Below are 14,299 nucleotides of genomic sequence, written 5' to 3'. Positions count from 1 at the left end.
CATTTATTCAGACCAGCTTGGCTCATCCCTCAGTTTTCTTAATGAGGCCTTTCCGTGAGAAGTGTGTGGTGTGACTCTCCCTGTGATTAGCTTGTCATTTGGGGCATGCTCCCAGAAGCCAAGGCCAGTCTTGAAGACTGTGGGAGAACTTTTCTTTGTAATAGTAAAGCGAGTGAACCATCTTCCAGAGCTCTGCTTTCAGTCCTTCAGAGACTAAGGGGACAAACTGTGGACCTGTGCAGTGACTGTTATGGTCAAGTAAAACTAGAAAATGTCATTTCCACCCAAAACAATGAGGCAGGAATGGCTTTATCAGGCAAGTTTGACATGTTTTTTGATTTCTTCCATGCTAAAAGCCTATTTAAAGAGCAACTGTTAGCTCTGAGGCAGATTCTGCATATTCCAATCTTGGTATATGGTACAGTTGCTAGTCCCATGTGTTCCTGGGAATTTCAGAGTCATCTTCAGGGTTAAAATCTATACCTGGACCATGCTGGATGCAGGGAGTAAAAGTACTGAAGCTAGAAAGCTGGTTTGGGGAAACGCATCCCCACTCATGGATGGAAGGCCCTAGTGTGGGCAGGAATGCCTTGCACCTTGCCTGCTGCCTCTAGAGCTGTGACTGGGATGGTTAATGGAGAACGATAAGATTTTATGGCTATCATTCCTAAGACTTCAGAGCCATGAGCTTAGTTGAAAGCAGCCTTCACTAGGAAGAAGAGCAGCAGCTTCTCGATCATCCTGACAGGCCACTAAGAAGCCTACAGTGTCAGAGGATGGCCCACCTAGTCACCAGGGCAATCCAAGGATTCTACCAAAACCTGACAATCTGAGATCCAAACCAGTGGATATTAGAGAAGCTGTAGAGAAAGGAGATGAAGATCAATCTCACCGAGGCTGCAATTCCTTTCTTACATGCAATTGGCAGCAGGAACCTCGTCTGGATGCCTGAATACCAGAGACCCAAGAAGTGTTTCAATCTTTATTAAAATGAATAGCTGCCCTTGCTCATGTGCTGACTATCTCCAAGATCTATGCTTGTGAGCCTGTATCATCTGGACTGGGACATGAAGAGCACAGAGGATCTTATAGTCTTATAGCCTCATCTTCTTTTTTTCCTTTTGACTTTGGTTCTCAAAAAAGGGATTGTGCATATGTATTACTGGGGTCTTATTTCTCAGCTTAACTCTCCCTGCCAAGGGCTTTGTGCACATGTGCTACACTATACCATCCATCTGAGGTGTTATGTTAAAGATATGTAAAGATCTCTTGGGTCTGAATTAACATTCACAAAACCTGGGGGAAGTAATTAGTCTTGTCACTTTTTATTTGGCTATGCAATATGTGTAAGGGAAAAATATGGAGAAAAGACCTACCCAAATTCTGCCACATGCTGAACAGTTCATAAGCCATCATCACACGCATGTCCCCATACCTGGGAATAGAACACAGGAACCAGCTATTAGTGGGAGAAGGTTCAGGAAGATGGGGCTACAAACCCCAGGAGGCCAGTACTTCAGCACTGTTTCTAAAGCTTCCCAAAATACTAAGTTTTTTGGCTCTCAACTGAATTCTTATACTTGGCTCCTTGGGAGGCTACCTCAGTGAGAACCATGTGGACTTCTTAAGAAGCCCCTTATGGAAACATAACCCCATCTGGGCACATGGTAGGAAGACGAATAAGAGACATATGGCTTACTTATCTAGAATCTTCTTCCTCTTGGTGGAAGTAATGATTTCTAGCTGAAGGCTTGGCTGATTTATGAACAGAACTGCCAGGCTAAAATAAGAATTCCACACCTAGAGAGAGAGAGAGAAAGAGGAAATATGTGAAAGCCTGAGTCCTTAACCTTGCAAGGAGAGATTCTAAATATATGCATGTAGCACAGAATTCATTTTACAGTGTTAAGATCTTGATTTTTAAAAAAATATCTTTGCAAACAGGACTTTCCCCCCCCCCTTTCTTGACTTCGCTGAAACCAGTAGTAGTGTTGATTCTGGACTAGAAAACAAACTCATGGATGTCTGGCTCCCAACACCTCCAACAGGGGTCTTCTAGGTCATACTCTAATTACTAGCAAGCTTGGAAACTGTTTGATACTATGAACATATTAAGAAAGCCCCCAGCCACCTAGCAGACACCTAGCTGAATTCTTCTCAAATTCCTGACCTGCAAACTTGTGAGCAAAATAAAATGGTTGTTTTAAGTAAAACAAAAACAAAACAGTGAGCTTGGTTTCTGGCTTTCTAGGGTTATTACAAAGACAGTGATGGATTTTAGGAGCTCCTACCTTAAAGTCGAAGTCTGTCTCTGTGAAATTCTTGTGCAGTGCAGAGGACAGGTACTGGACTGTAGTGACTATAATACTGCAGTAAGGGAACAAGGTGTTGGCAGAGTTAAAAGACTAACGATGGCATCCTATAGCTTAGCATCAACGGTCTATGGCCCGTGTGCAAACTTCTTGAGTACAACTAGCTCTCGTGTAAGATGTGACTTTAAAGGAGAGAGAGAGATGGCACAAACCCCACAAAAAACCCATCTTGGAGAAATGCCCCACCAGTTGGTTCTAGACCTAGCTCTGCCATTACCTGGCCTTGGTACTACTTCTCTCTGGGCCCCAGTTTCCCTGCCTATAAAAGGAGGGGAGTGAGGTTTAATGGTTCTTCAAGGTTTCTTCCAGTTCAAAGAGTGATTCTAGTATTTTGGGAACCTTGGATAATGAACATATATTATGACCACCAGAGGACTTAGAGTAGCATTCTATTATTTTACTTGATAATAATGGTTTATAGTTATTAAACCTCTACTTTTATCATATACTATTATTTTCATGTATAAGTCATTTGATTTCAGCCTTTGATCTAGAATATCACTTTCAATTTTCACCTGGGCACATTTAAGGGGCAATGGGAGGCTGATTTGCTAGAACCAAGGGCACAGGTCAAGGGAGGGAGAAAGTGAGGTGGGACAGGCAGGTAAGGGTTTGATTACAGAGGGTGTTGGATGCCTGGCAAAGGAGCTTACATCCGAAGCCTTGGTGCAGAAGAGGGGCAAGGCAAAAACAGTGCATTAGAGAGACTAGTCACCAGCAAACAAATATGAAAAGTAAAAGCTTTGAAAGAAGAGGCTGCTCCTGCAGAACGGGCTGGAGAGTCAGAAATGCCCTGACCAGAGCTAAGAGAAACAAGAGGGGGTCAAATGGAAAATCCACTATTTAAGGAAATATCTGTGCAACTCTGTTTAAAACCCTTCTTCTGTTCTGTATAAAATGTTTGCAGTTTTGAAAAAAGAAAAAAGAGTGCTATAAAAGGTACAAAGTAGAAAGACCATGCTGACACCTTGGTAATATATCTAACATAAATAATTTCACCACACTGCATAAGGTCAACATGAAAGGCAGATCAGAGGGAGCGGGCAGTAGACTAGAGAGTGGAGGCCAAGTGGCCTTCTCCCACAAGCACCTTACCACCCACATTACTTGTCTGGTTTGTCAGTTAGAAGCACAGCGTAGAAATATGAATGGGGCAGACAATTTGGGGTCGGCCTTAGAGTGAATTCTGTGGCCAGCATTAGAAGTGGTCAGAGAGAGCCTCACAGCCAGGTCTCAGGTGGGTAATTAGCACTTGTTGTGGGAGGCAAGCAGTGTCTGGCAGACAACACAAATCAAATCAAGAGGAGGCCTTGGGATACTGCCTGAAATTACAGAGCAACAGAGGCCAATGAACAGGCCCTCCTCCAGGAGGAACCCTTCTCTGGGTATTATAATTCTCATTCTTAAAAGTTCCTTTTCTATCCTTACCATTACATCATCTGCCAGGCACTTAGATTCCAGTTTTAAACTATCTTTGACTATTCCTTCTCCATGAACTTTGGTAAATGGCCAAGTCCTGCTGATTGTGCCTCCAAACATTTTCACATTTGCCCTCTCCTCTCTGTCCCCATGGCTTTGACCTTGATTTCTGACTTGCTTTTTCTCTCACACATATACACACTCTCCTTAGTCTGGGAACAGTTCTGTGGATGCTGGTGCAGGGCCCTTCCACACTCACTTGCTTGTGAGAAGTCTCATCACCATCCAGTCCCGAGGAAAGACACTCATCTTCATCAGGTTCCGGAACACACAAAAAATCTTCAGCAGAAATTCCTGGTCCAAGAGGAAAATCTGATGTGAGACACCATACCTCTACCACTGCAGCATACATTTCCTCAACAGGGCTCTCCAGACCTCTAGACCATGAAAATGTATGGGACCGGTAGGTGATACTCTGGTTCCCTTTGTGAGCTGCTTTTCTCTTAGAGGGCTGCATGAGAGTGAGGTCTGGGCACTCTCACAGGCCAGTCCCAAACTGGGTAGAAGAGATGCACTATACCCACTCAGCCGAGTGCCTAACGACCAAAGCACAGGGGGTCCAGCAGAAATGGTATCCACCAGAGTCCATCGTTCTCAATCTTTGGGGCATGACCCCTGAGCACTTGACTGTAAGAACTTGCTTTCCTGGATGTTAAGAACGCATTGACAAGAGAAGCACTTTAGGGATAGCAGAGTAAGTACCTCCAAAACTGTGCTCCTCCATGAAAGCAATGAGAACAGTCACAAAGACTGGTTAATGAAAGGCTTGCAACAGTAAGAAGTGTTATTTAAGAAAAATGGTTGAATCTCAGTAGGAAAAGTGAGCTTTATTGTGTTTTAACTTTCCCCATTCCCATCCCCTCTCTCTCCCTATCTTCAGGGTATCCTTGAAAACAAGCAGCTGTAGAACCATGGTAGTAGTAAAACCCAGCACCCTAGCAGTCACTAGAAGGGACAAAATGGTTTTGGAGCTCCCCCAAAAGTGCCATCCCAAGAGAATTGTTACTGTTTGATCTGTTAGGCAGCAACCTGGGAAAGCCCCACTCAGAGGGCTTAATTGACTGGACTCAGAGTTCACTAAGTGAGAAAAGCCTTATCCGTAGTGCAGCTGTTGAAAATATCATCCATAATAATTTAACATCCCAGCTGCATGAAGCAATCATATCAATTGGGACAAACAAGAGAGTGGCCAAAACACTTAAAAGAAAAATCTGGGTAATGAGACATACACTTGGGGCTTTGAAAAGCTCTGACATATTGCTAGGAATCTAGAAGGCCACATATGTGTGCAGGGCTGTACAAATCCCCAGAAAAGACCTAAGAAGCCTAATCTGTCACCTCTGGCTGACTTTGAGGCTCTATGCAAGCAAGAAGTGAAGGCTAAGGCAGCAATGTAAACTGCTGAAGCACTGAAGGTGAGCCCCAACCCCACACAGAGACACTTAGTGAAGTGGAAGACTCATTGATTTAAGGTGTTTAAGGAAATCTCTGTCTAGTTATTAGCTTATCATTAAGCTAACTGAATGAAAACTTCAGGGGCTGCACACAACAAAAAATGCAGACATTAAAGAATTAGTCCAGGAAAGTCACTAAACAAACAAATATCAACAACAAAAATGAAACAACAATAAACCCTGGGGATGTGGGCAGGGGGAAGGGAATCTGATTACCAGACTTGCTACATTATTTAAATTGTCCAGTTTTCAATAAAGAAATTAAAAGATGTGAAATGAAACAGGAAATTATGGAAACATACATAAGACAGATATAAAACAAATAGCAAAATGGCAGGTGTAAATCCTCTTACTGGTAATTACAACAAATGTAAATGGGTTAAGCATTCCAATCAAAAGGCAGAGACAGGAAGAATGGATTAAAAAATGAACATGATCCAATTGTATGTTATCTACAAGATACATAAATACTTCAGATTCAAAGAGACAAATATATTGAATGTAAAAGGATAGACAAATATATACAATGAAAATAGTACCCAAAAGAAAACTGGTGTGGCTATGTTAACATCAAACAATATAGACTTTAACAAAAATTGTTAATAGAGATTAAAAAGAACATTTTATAGTGATAAAGGAGTCAGTTGATATGGAAGACATAAACATAAATGCACTTAAAAGAGAGCCTCAAAATACAGGAAGCAAAACCTAACAAAACTGAAAGGAAAAACAGACAATTCAACAATGACAGTTGGAGGCTTTAATGTACCATTTTCAATAATGTATAGAACAACTAAATAGAAGATCATCAAGGAAAAAGAAATCTTGAATGGGACTTCCCTGGTGGTCCAGTGGTTAAGAATCTGCCTTCCAATGCAGGGGATGTGAGTTCAATCCCTGGTCAGGGAACTAAGATCTCACATGCCACAGGGCAACTAAGCCTGCATGCTCTAGAGTCCGTGCACCACAACTAGAAAGCCTGCACACCGCAACTACCGAGCCCATGTGCTCTGGAGCCCGCGTGCCACAACTAGAGAGCCCGTGTGCTGCAAATACTGAGCCCACATGCTCTAGAGCCTGTGCATCGCAACTATAGAGAAGTCCGCATGCCACAATGAAAGATCCTGCATGCTGCAACTAAGATCCTGTGTGTCACAACTAAGACTTGATGTAGCCAAATAAATAAATAAATATTTAAAAAGAAACCTTGAACAATACTATACACTAACTAGACCTAACTGACATCTATACAACACTCCATCCAACAATAGCAGAATACACACATTTTTCTCAAATGCAAACAGAAGAACATGTGCATTCTCTTCTTTAGGGTAGACCATGTTAGACCATAAAGAAAGCCTCAGTAAATTTAAAAGAACTGAAATCACACACAGCACGCTCTCCAACCATCATGAAAGGGAGTTAGAAATCAATAAGGAAAGAAGGAATCAAGAAGGAAATATAGGAAAATTTTTTAAAATGTGGAATGAAACAGTACACTCCCAAATAACCAATGCACCAAAGAAGGAACCACAAGGAAATAGGAACAGCTTTGACATGAATAAAAGGGAAAACATATCAAATCAAAACTTAAGGGATGAAAAAACAAAACAAAACAAAACTTAAGGGATGAAGCTAAAGATTATAGCTGTAGTGCCTATATTAAAAAGAAGAAAGATCCCAAATCAATAACCTACATTGCACCTTAAGAAACTAGAAAAAGAAGAACAAACTAAAGTAAGCAGAAGGAAGGGAATAATAAAAATTAGAACAGAAATAAATGAAATAGAGAAGAGGAAAATAGAGGAGAAAATGAAACCAAAAGCTGGCTCTTTGAAAAGATAACAAAATTGACAAATTTTAGCTAGTCTGACCAAGAAAAAAAAGGAGAGAGAAGACTCAAATTACTAAAATTAAGGATAGGACTTCCCTGGTGGCGCAGTGGTTAAGAATCCACCTGCCAATGCAGGGGACATGGGTTCGAACTCTGGTCCGGGAAGATCCCACATGCCGCGGAGCAACTAAGCCTGTGCAGCACAACTACTGAACCTACACTCTAGAGCCCGCAAAACACAACTACTGAGCCCGCATGCTGCAATTACTGAAGCCTGCGCGCCTAGAGCCCATGCTCTGCAACAAAGAGAAGCCACTGCAATGAGAAGCCTGCGCACCACAATGAAGAGTAGCCCCTGCTTGCCATAACTAGAAAAAGCCCGCTTGCAGCAATGAAGACCCAATGCAGCCAATAAATTAATTAAAAATAAATAAATAAAAAATAAATAAAAATTAGGGATGAAAGAAGGGATATCATTACTAATGTTACAGAACTAGAAAGGTTTATAAGGGACTACTATGGACCAAATGCATGCCAACAAATAATATAATCTAGATGAAATGGACAAATTCTTAGAAAGATACAAACTACTAAAATTCATTTAAAGAAGAAACAGAAAATTTGAGTAGACCTATCATAAATGAAGAGATCAAATTAATAATTGAAAAGCTTCACACAAAGAAAAGCACAGGACCAGATGGCTTCACTGGTGAATTCTACCAAATGTTTAAGTTAGAATTAATACCAATACTTGTCTTTTTAATTATATTCACTTTGAAAGTGAAGCAGTATCTTACTGTGGTTTTGATCTGCATTTCCCTAATGACTAATGATGCTGAACATCTTTTCAACTGTCTACTGACCATTTACATATATTCTTTGGGGACATGTCTATTAAATCCTTGGCTCATTATTAAATTGGGTTATTTGTCTTTTTATTGTTGAGTTGTAAGAGTTCTTTATATAATAGATACAAGTCCTTTATTAGATTCATGCTTTGCCAATATTTTCTTTTATTTGTGGGTTGTCTTTAACTTTCTTGATGGTGTCCTTTGAAATATACAAGTTTTTAATTTTGGTAAAGTCTAACTTACCTATTTTATCTTTTGTTGTTCCTACTTTTGGTGTCAAATCTCAGAAACCACAGCTAAACCCAAGGATTTAAAGATATACTCCTATGTTTCCTTCTAAGAGTTTTACAGTTTAGCTTTTACAAATAGGTCTACGATCCCTTCTGAGTTAATTTTTTATATGGTGTGAAGTAGGGGTACAATTTCATTCTTCTGCATGTAGGTATCAAGTTGTCCCAGCACAATTTGTTGAAAAGACTCTTCTTTCCTCATTGAAACTGTCTTGGCACCATTATTGAATATCAATTGACTGTAAATATAAAGGTTTATTTCTGGACTCTCAATCCAATTCCACTGTTATCTGTCTAACTTTAGGCCAGTACCAATCTTGATTACTGTTATTTTGTTGTAAGTTTTGAAACTGGGACGTGTGACTCCTCCAATTTTGTTTTCTTTTTCAAGACCATTTGGCTATTCTGAGTTCCTCACATTTCCATATGAATTATAGATCAGATTATCACTCTCTGCAAAAAGACAGCTGGAACATTGATAGGTCTTGTGAAGCCTGTTTCATGAGCAATCTACAAATCATCTGTTGAGTTCATAAGAAAGGGAAGAGTCCTGGTTTGCTGACAACCAGTGTGGCCCAGAGTAGCCTCTCATAGAGGCACATGGTCACAGGGCTGCTATCAGTCAGGGAAAACTTGCCAATGTTACTGGGGTCTGGATCTATGGGAATATTGCTGGCTTTCAGCTTCTGGAAGCCATGCAGTCAGATGTAAAGTGAGGCTAGTACATCTTATACCTTGGCAACACTGGCTACTTGCACTCACCCTCTGGCAGGGGAAAGACTCCTGGGCAGTCTTAGCTGCATGCTTCCTTTCCCGGGTGAAAGATCAATGTTTTTCTGCCTACCTTGAGCTCATCTTTGCTCTGGAAGTTGTCCAGGAGGTGCTGGTAATGGGTGTCACACATCTGGCGGAGCAATGAGAGAAGGCAGGACACATACTCGCCCTGGGGACCAACCCAAAAAACACTTAGCAAAGCCAATGACAAGAGCTGTGTTCCCCCAATCCACAGAGGGCAAGGAGAGAAGGAAGGGTCTGAGATGGCCCCAATGATCATGAAAGGGAAGGTGACAACTCTGGCCCTGAAAACGAATTTTCTTTTCAGCTAAGGGGGACCTGAAGGGTTGGGAATTTTAATAAGACCTCTGCAGCATGGGGCTAATTGAAAAACCTTAACCTATAACAAAGAAGTACTGCCAAGTAAGACAGATATTCTAGCTTTTTTCCTAGGAAAGTTTTGGCTTCATAGTCCTTTGTCATTATATGTTGCCAGGGTATCATAGAGAAGTCTGGAGGGGCTACTGGGAACAGGGCTCTCAGCCTTCTCTGGACAGAATCTGGACTCCGCCTATCCTGCTGGGCTGGAGAAGCCCTTCTACAAGGATCTCCTTGGGGACCTCCCAGAGCTTACATGTGATTACTGGACCAGGCAGATGGAACATAGTAGATCAACATAACTCTCTGGAAAGCAGAAGAGTCAAAACTGAACTTTATGAGAAGATGAGCTAATGGCTTTAAGTAAAAATTTAAAGATAAAAAAATGAGTCTTTAAAATTTCTTCAAGTTCTAACTGGGGTACATGGATGAAAGCCCCACCTTAAGGACTCCAAAGACTCATCTCATGGAAATTTTTGGCACAGGGCAGCTGAGTATGGCTTCCTCTTACAAGGTTGCTCCTTAGAAGGGATGGAGGAAAAATTACTTCATTTGGGCAGTTTTCAAATGTTTTTAAACTCATGGGAATTTGACAACAGTTTTTTAGTCTCTCAGATCCTTTTTAGACTCATGAAATTATTATACATACATGTATTTAAAATATATACAGGTACACGAACCTCAGCTTTATCTGAAAAAATGGACATAAGCCATAATTTATAGATTTGTTGTGAGGATCAGATGCATTAATGTACATAAAGCATTTAAGTAAACAGTTCACTACATAAAGCTGTGCTCAATAAATTGTTGCTATCATCTTCATTAAATCCATATAAAATAGATCACTTCTTTAGTATTGCTAATGAGTTAATGTTTGTAGAGTGCATAAAGCAGAATCTGGCCCACAGCCAGCACTGTGTCATTGCTGGTTAGAAGGATGGGCTGCCAGGACATGGCAGGGTGCGTATGTTTTTACCTATAGTGAGGGTGTCCTGAATAGGGGTTCCTAAGAGAGCAGATATTCCTTCCAAGCCCAATGCTCCAGAACTCATGTCTGCTCTTTGCTCTCCCTAACATGCTGGAGCTTGGCTTGCTCCCATAGAAGGTTTTCTACAAAGGGATCATTGTAGTCTTCCACCTGCCAACTAGAAGATTCCAAGCAATCTGTTTATCATGTTCCAACATCAGGGCTAAGAAGTCCACTCTGTATAGGGGTGGGGGATCTGGGGGGTGTCTCTTTGCCACACCTGAGAAGCTTTCCCAGTCTGTTTCTCTTCTAATTCGATCATAGGATATCATTGTTCAGTAATGCCAGTCCAATTCTACCTCATCACATTTTTCCTGATGCTAGACATTTAGATACAAACACTATGGACAAAAGCGACTAATTTGTAGGTACAAGCAAATTGTGAGAAAATAACTGTCATGCACGTCATTTACAAGAGCCTGCTCCTAAAAGGAATAGTCTATATTTTTCACCTTCATCCTCTTACTATGTCTCTGCTTTATTCCACATTATAGAAAATGACTTGGCTCAAATGCAAAGGCCAATGCAGGTGGTGTGCAGGAAAACAGGACAGGAAGCATCACTGGATCTGCCCCTAAGTAGACTCCTGTGAGTATGAACCTAGAGCTTTCAGAGTGGAGATGGAGTATGACTCGAGAAGGAAAAACGGCAGCATGCTGACAACCAGGCAGGAAGGGAAGCTGAGATGAAGGTGGTGTGATGGTGAGATGAGGTTTGGTGTGGAGGAACCCCAGGTTAGAAAAGCAAGAAAACCTGAATGTTAGTTACTAACAGTGATCTCCGCTGTGCACTGCGGGCACCGCTGCCCTCTTACCGCCTCCTGAGCGTGCGATTTGCTCATGATGGTGAGCAGAGTCTGTAAGAGCACGTCCAAGAGGCTCTCCACCATCATTTCTACCTCCTCCATGACATCTGCCTCCTGGAGTGAGCAGCGAGAGAGCACACAGTTAGTCCCAGACCTGCTGACGTGCAGCTGGCAGTACGTACTAAGTCAGCCACATCAGGAGTGGTCTTCTGACTTAATTCTCAACACTGAGCTCCTGGCCTCACTGGTATGCAGTGTCAAGGAACCTGGAACAATGGCTCTGAAAGGAGGTGAGGCACACCTGCCACTGTTGCGCTGGTTTGGTGGCTGAGGCCTTACCCTAACGCAGCACCACCCTGACACCCACAGTTCTGAACCTCAGACAAATACATTAATTTCAATATACAGGGCAGAAGTGAAGGTTCTAAGTTAAATGTTTTCTTTGATTTTCCTACGAAAGTCAGGAGGAAGCACAGCACTGCTGACTAACATTTTGAGAAAATGGTAAAGAATTCACACCAGGGGGTGTGGTGGCAGCACCTTTACTATTGCTAATGCACACAGAAGTATCTCAGTCTTTCTGAGAACCATTTTCTCCTTGAGTGACCTCAATTTTTGCCAGGCCTGACTGCTGCCCAGATATGCCACTTCTAGCTCCTTGGCATTCTTGCTCACGTTCCCTGGTCCACCAGAAGGACTCTGGTCTCAGTGCATCTTTTTCAGGCAGCCTCACAAAAACAACGGAGCACGCCTCCTCACTAAGGGCTGCTTCCCAGTCACCAGGTTCTGAATTTAGGCAGAGTCTGTGCTATCTTTTTATAGACCTCTCACATGCAGTCTTAAACCCTATAACTTGATTTTCATTATCTCACAAAGAGATTCCCATTGCCTCTTCTCCAGTCTCTTTATATTATTACTGGTCCAAATGTCCATCCATCCATCAACCCACCATTCAGTAAGTATTTACCATGTGCCAGTCACTGTTTGAGAACTGAGTATACAGAAGTGAACAAGAAAGGTAATATCTCTGCTTTCATGGAGCTTAAATTTCACCCACCCTCCATCCATTCAATATAGTTACACTGAGCCCCATTCCACGTGAAAAATTTGAGCAGCTCTTGGGACCAAAGTCTTCTTTCTCATTTGCTGAACTGATCATAACACTCTTAAAACCTGTGATGGCTCTTTAGTTGTAAGCAACTAATTGCACTTGACTCTCTAGCCCCACAAACACAACCAGATCATCTTCAGGTTTTTACCTGTTCCCATTCCTCTGCCATTCCTCCCCTACCCTTTCTTTTCCCCTTCAATTTCTCTCTTTCCTTTAGCAGTAAGCCTCCCATCCCAAGTCTGACCCTGGGTTACCAGTACACCTTATGTGCCTGATGTTGCTTCTCTGAGGCCTGATGGGAAAGAGAGCTGCTAGGCGTTGCCTGGAGCCAAGATCAAACAAAAGGGCCACTACAACTATCACAGTCACTCTGCCAAGCTGGGCCCCCACCACCAGATGGTACTTTAAGTCTGGATACCAGAACCCCCTATTGAGTCCTTGTATCCTATTCAAAACAAGCACACTCTATCTTTTCAGCACCTCTCCTGCTCCATCTTCCTGGATAACCTAACCTCGTATGTTCCTATCACTTGGCTACTGGCATTCATTTTAAATGCACTTGAAATTTTATTCTCCAAAAACCTTACCTCAACTTAATAAGATAGCATAATTAAAACTCATTCTTGTTTTAAGTTTCTTTATATTTTCCTATAAGTTTCCAAATTTTCTAAAAGAAATATGCATTTCTTCCATTATCATAAATATATAAAATAAATATAATTAAAATAAATTCCTATCCTTATTCATGCCTGATACGTTTTCCCTCCTTTCCTACCTCCCTTCCCTACCACAGATCTCTTCTAAAAAATAAAAATAAAGAAGAAAGAAAATAGGCAAAAGCACTAGTAGTTGAAACCTGACCCCTAAAGTACAACTCTACCATCCCATGAGGCTCAGAACTCTTGTGGACAACATTTATCTCTCGTACACTTGGTGGAATCCAGCTGCCAGGAAGCTGCCAGAAAAGTCTGAATGAGCAAGCTGCCTCTCAGTCCGGGCCTGCCTCCCTGTGCTTGTGCGTGAGTATCCTTAGAACACTCCCAGGAATACAGAAGTAATACCTTTTGACAGAAATAGAGCATGCACAGGATTGGGCTTTTTGGTACTATAGATAACTATGTTTCTGGGTGTATTTATGGCAGTACAATTTTTTAACATAGCAAGACTGCTGTGTTGAGAAGCCTGCTGGGCACACACAGGGAGGCCTCCATTCACTTGGGCACCCCCATCACTGATGAAAGCTTCTCTGACTGGGAAGTGTACAGACTGATCTTTGTTGGTCTGCCTCTGGCTAAAGTAACACAAGAGAGGGACAGAGCTTTGGGTGGGCAGTGGAGTGGGTCTAGGGCCACTACCAGAGAGCTGGTCTTGACGATGGAGAAGATGCTGCCAAGAATCCCTGAGCAGATTAGCAGCTCTTTCTGCTGCCTCAGGTGAAGGTGAATGTGATGGAGAACCACAGGAAGCAGGATGCGACGGGATTCTGAGAGAGAAAACACAAAGGTGAAGAAGCCCTTCAGAGGAGAACCAGCTACCTTTGGAAGCAAGTGGCAATGTGGGATGCAGCTGGTCTCAAAGTAGGTGGGGCTGAGACTGGAGCCAAGCTGGAAATCACCCCCTTCCCTTATGTGGGCCTAACAGCCCACTTCATAGACATTTTAAGACACTGCACAGCATTATCCTTCTATCTATTGTTCCTTCTTTCTCATTTCAGGCCTAAATATCTAGGGCATGTTATTCAGGATAATGTTCGGAGACTGCTTCCAAATGAAATCTCTTTACTGACTAGACTCCAAATTAAAAGCACGGATTACAGTGAAAACCCCATTTAAGTGACACAGTTCTATGAACTACACTGATTTTTTAAAAAAATAAATAAATTTATTTATTTTTGGCTGTGTTGGGTCTTCGTTGCTGTGTGCAG

At 41.9% G+C, this 14,299-nt stretch overlaps 1 protein-coding gene across 1 annotated transcript in view; it reads right to left on the bottom strand.

The window, feature by feature from the left end:
• DOCK3 (dedicator of cytokinesis 3) overlaps positions 1-14,299 on the bottom strand; it is a 203,857-nt gene that overhangs the window by 44,688 nt on the left and 144,870 nt on the right. Inside the window, exons 20-26 of the mRNA XM_024746488.1 lie at positions 13,731-13,858; positions 11,274-11,378; positions 9,125-9,223; positions 4,051-4,145; positions 2,292-2,367; positions 1,700-1,800; positions 1,377-1,435 (exon numbers count right to left, since the gene is read on the bottom strand). Coding sequence (XP_024602256.1) covers positions 1,377-1,435; positions 1,700-1,800; positions 2,292-2,367; positions 4,051-4,145; positions 9,125-9,223; positions 11,274-11,378; positions 13,731-13,858 — 663 coding nt within the window. The remainder of the gene's footprint in view (positions 1-1,376; positions 1,436-1,699; positions 1,801-2,291; positions 2,368-4,050; positions 4,146-9,124; positions 9,224-11,273; positions 11,379-13,730; positions 13,859-14,299) is intronic.

The sequence above is a fragment of the Neophocaena asiaeorientalis genome, unplaced genomic scaffold (assembly GCF_003031525.2).
Source record: "Neophocaena asiaeorientalis asiaeorientalis breed wild unplaced genomic scaffold, Neophocaena_asiaeorientalis_V1.1 scaffold251, whole genome shotgun sequence".
Classification (NCBI taxonomy): domain Eukaryota; kingdom Metazoa; phylum Chordata; class Mammalia; order Artiodactyla; family Phocoenidae; genus Neophocaena; species Neophocaena asiaeorientalis.
The sequence above is the reverse complement of the archived record's forward strand: the minus strand, read 5'-3'. Positions and strand labels throughout refer to the sequence as shown.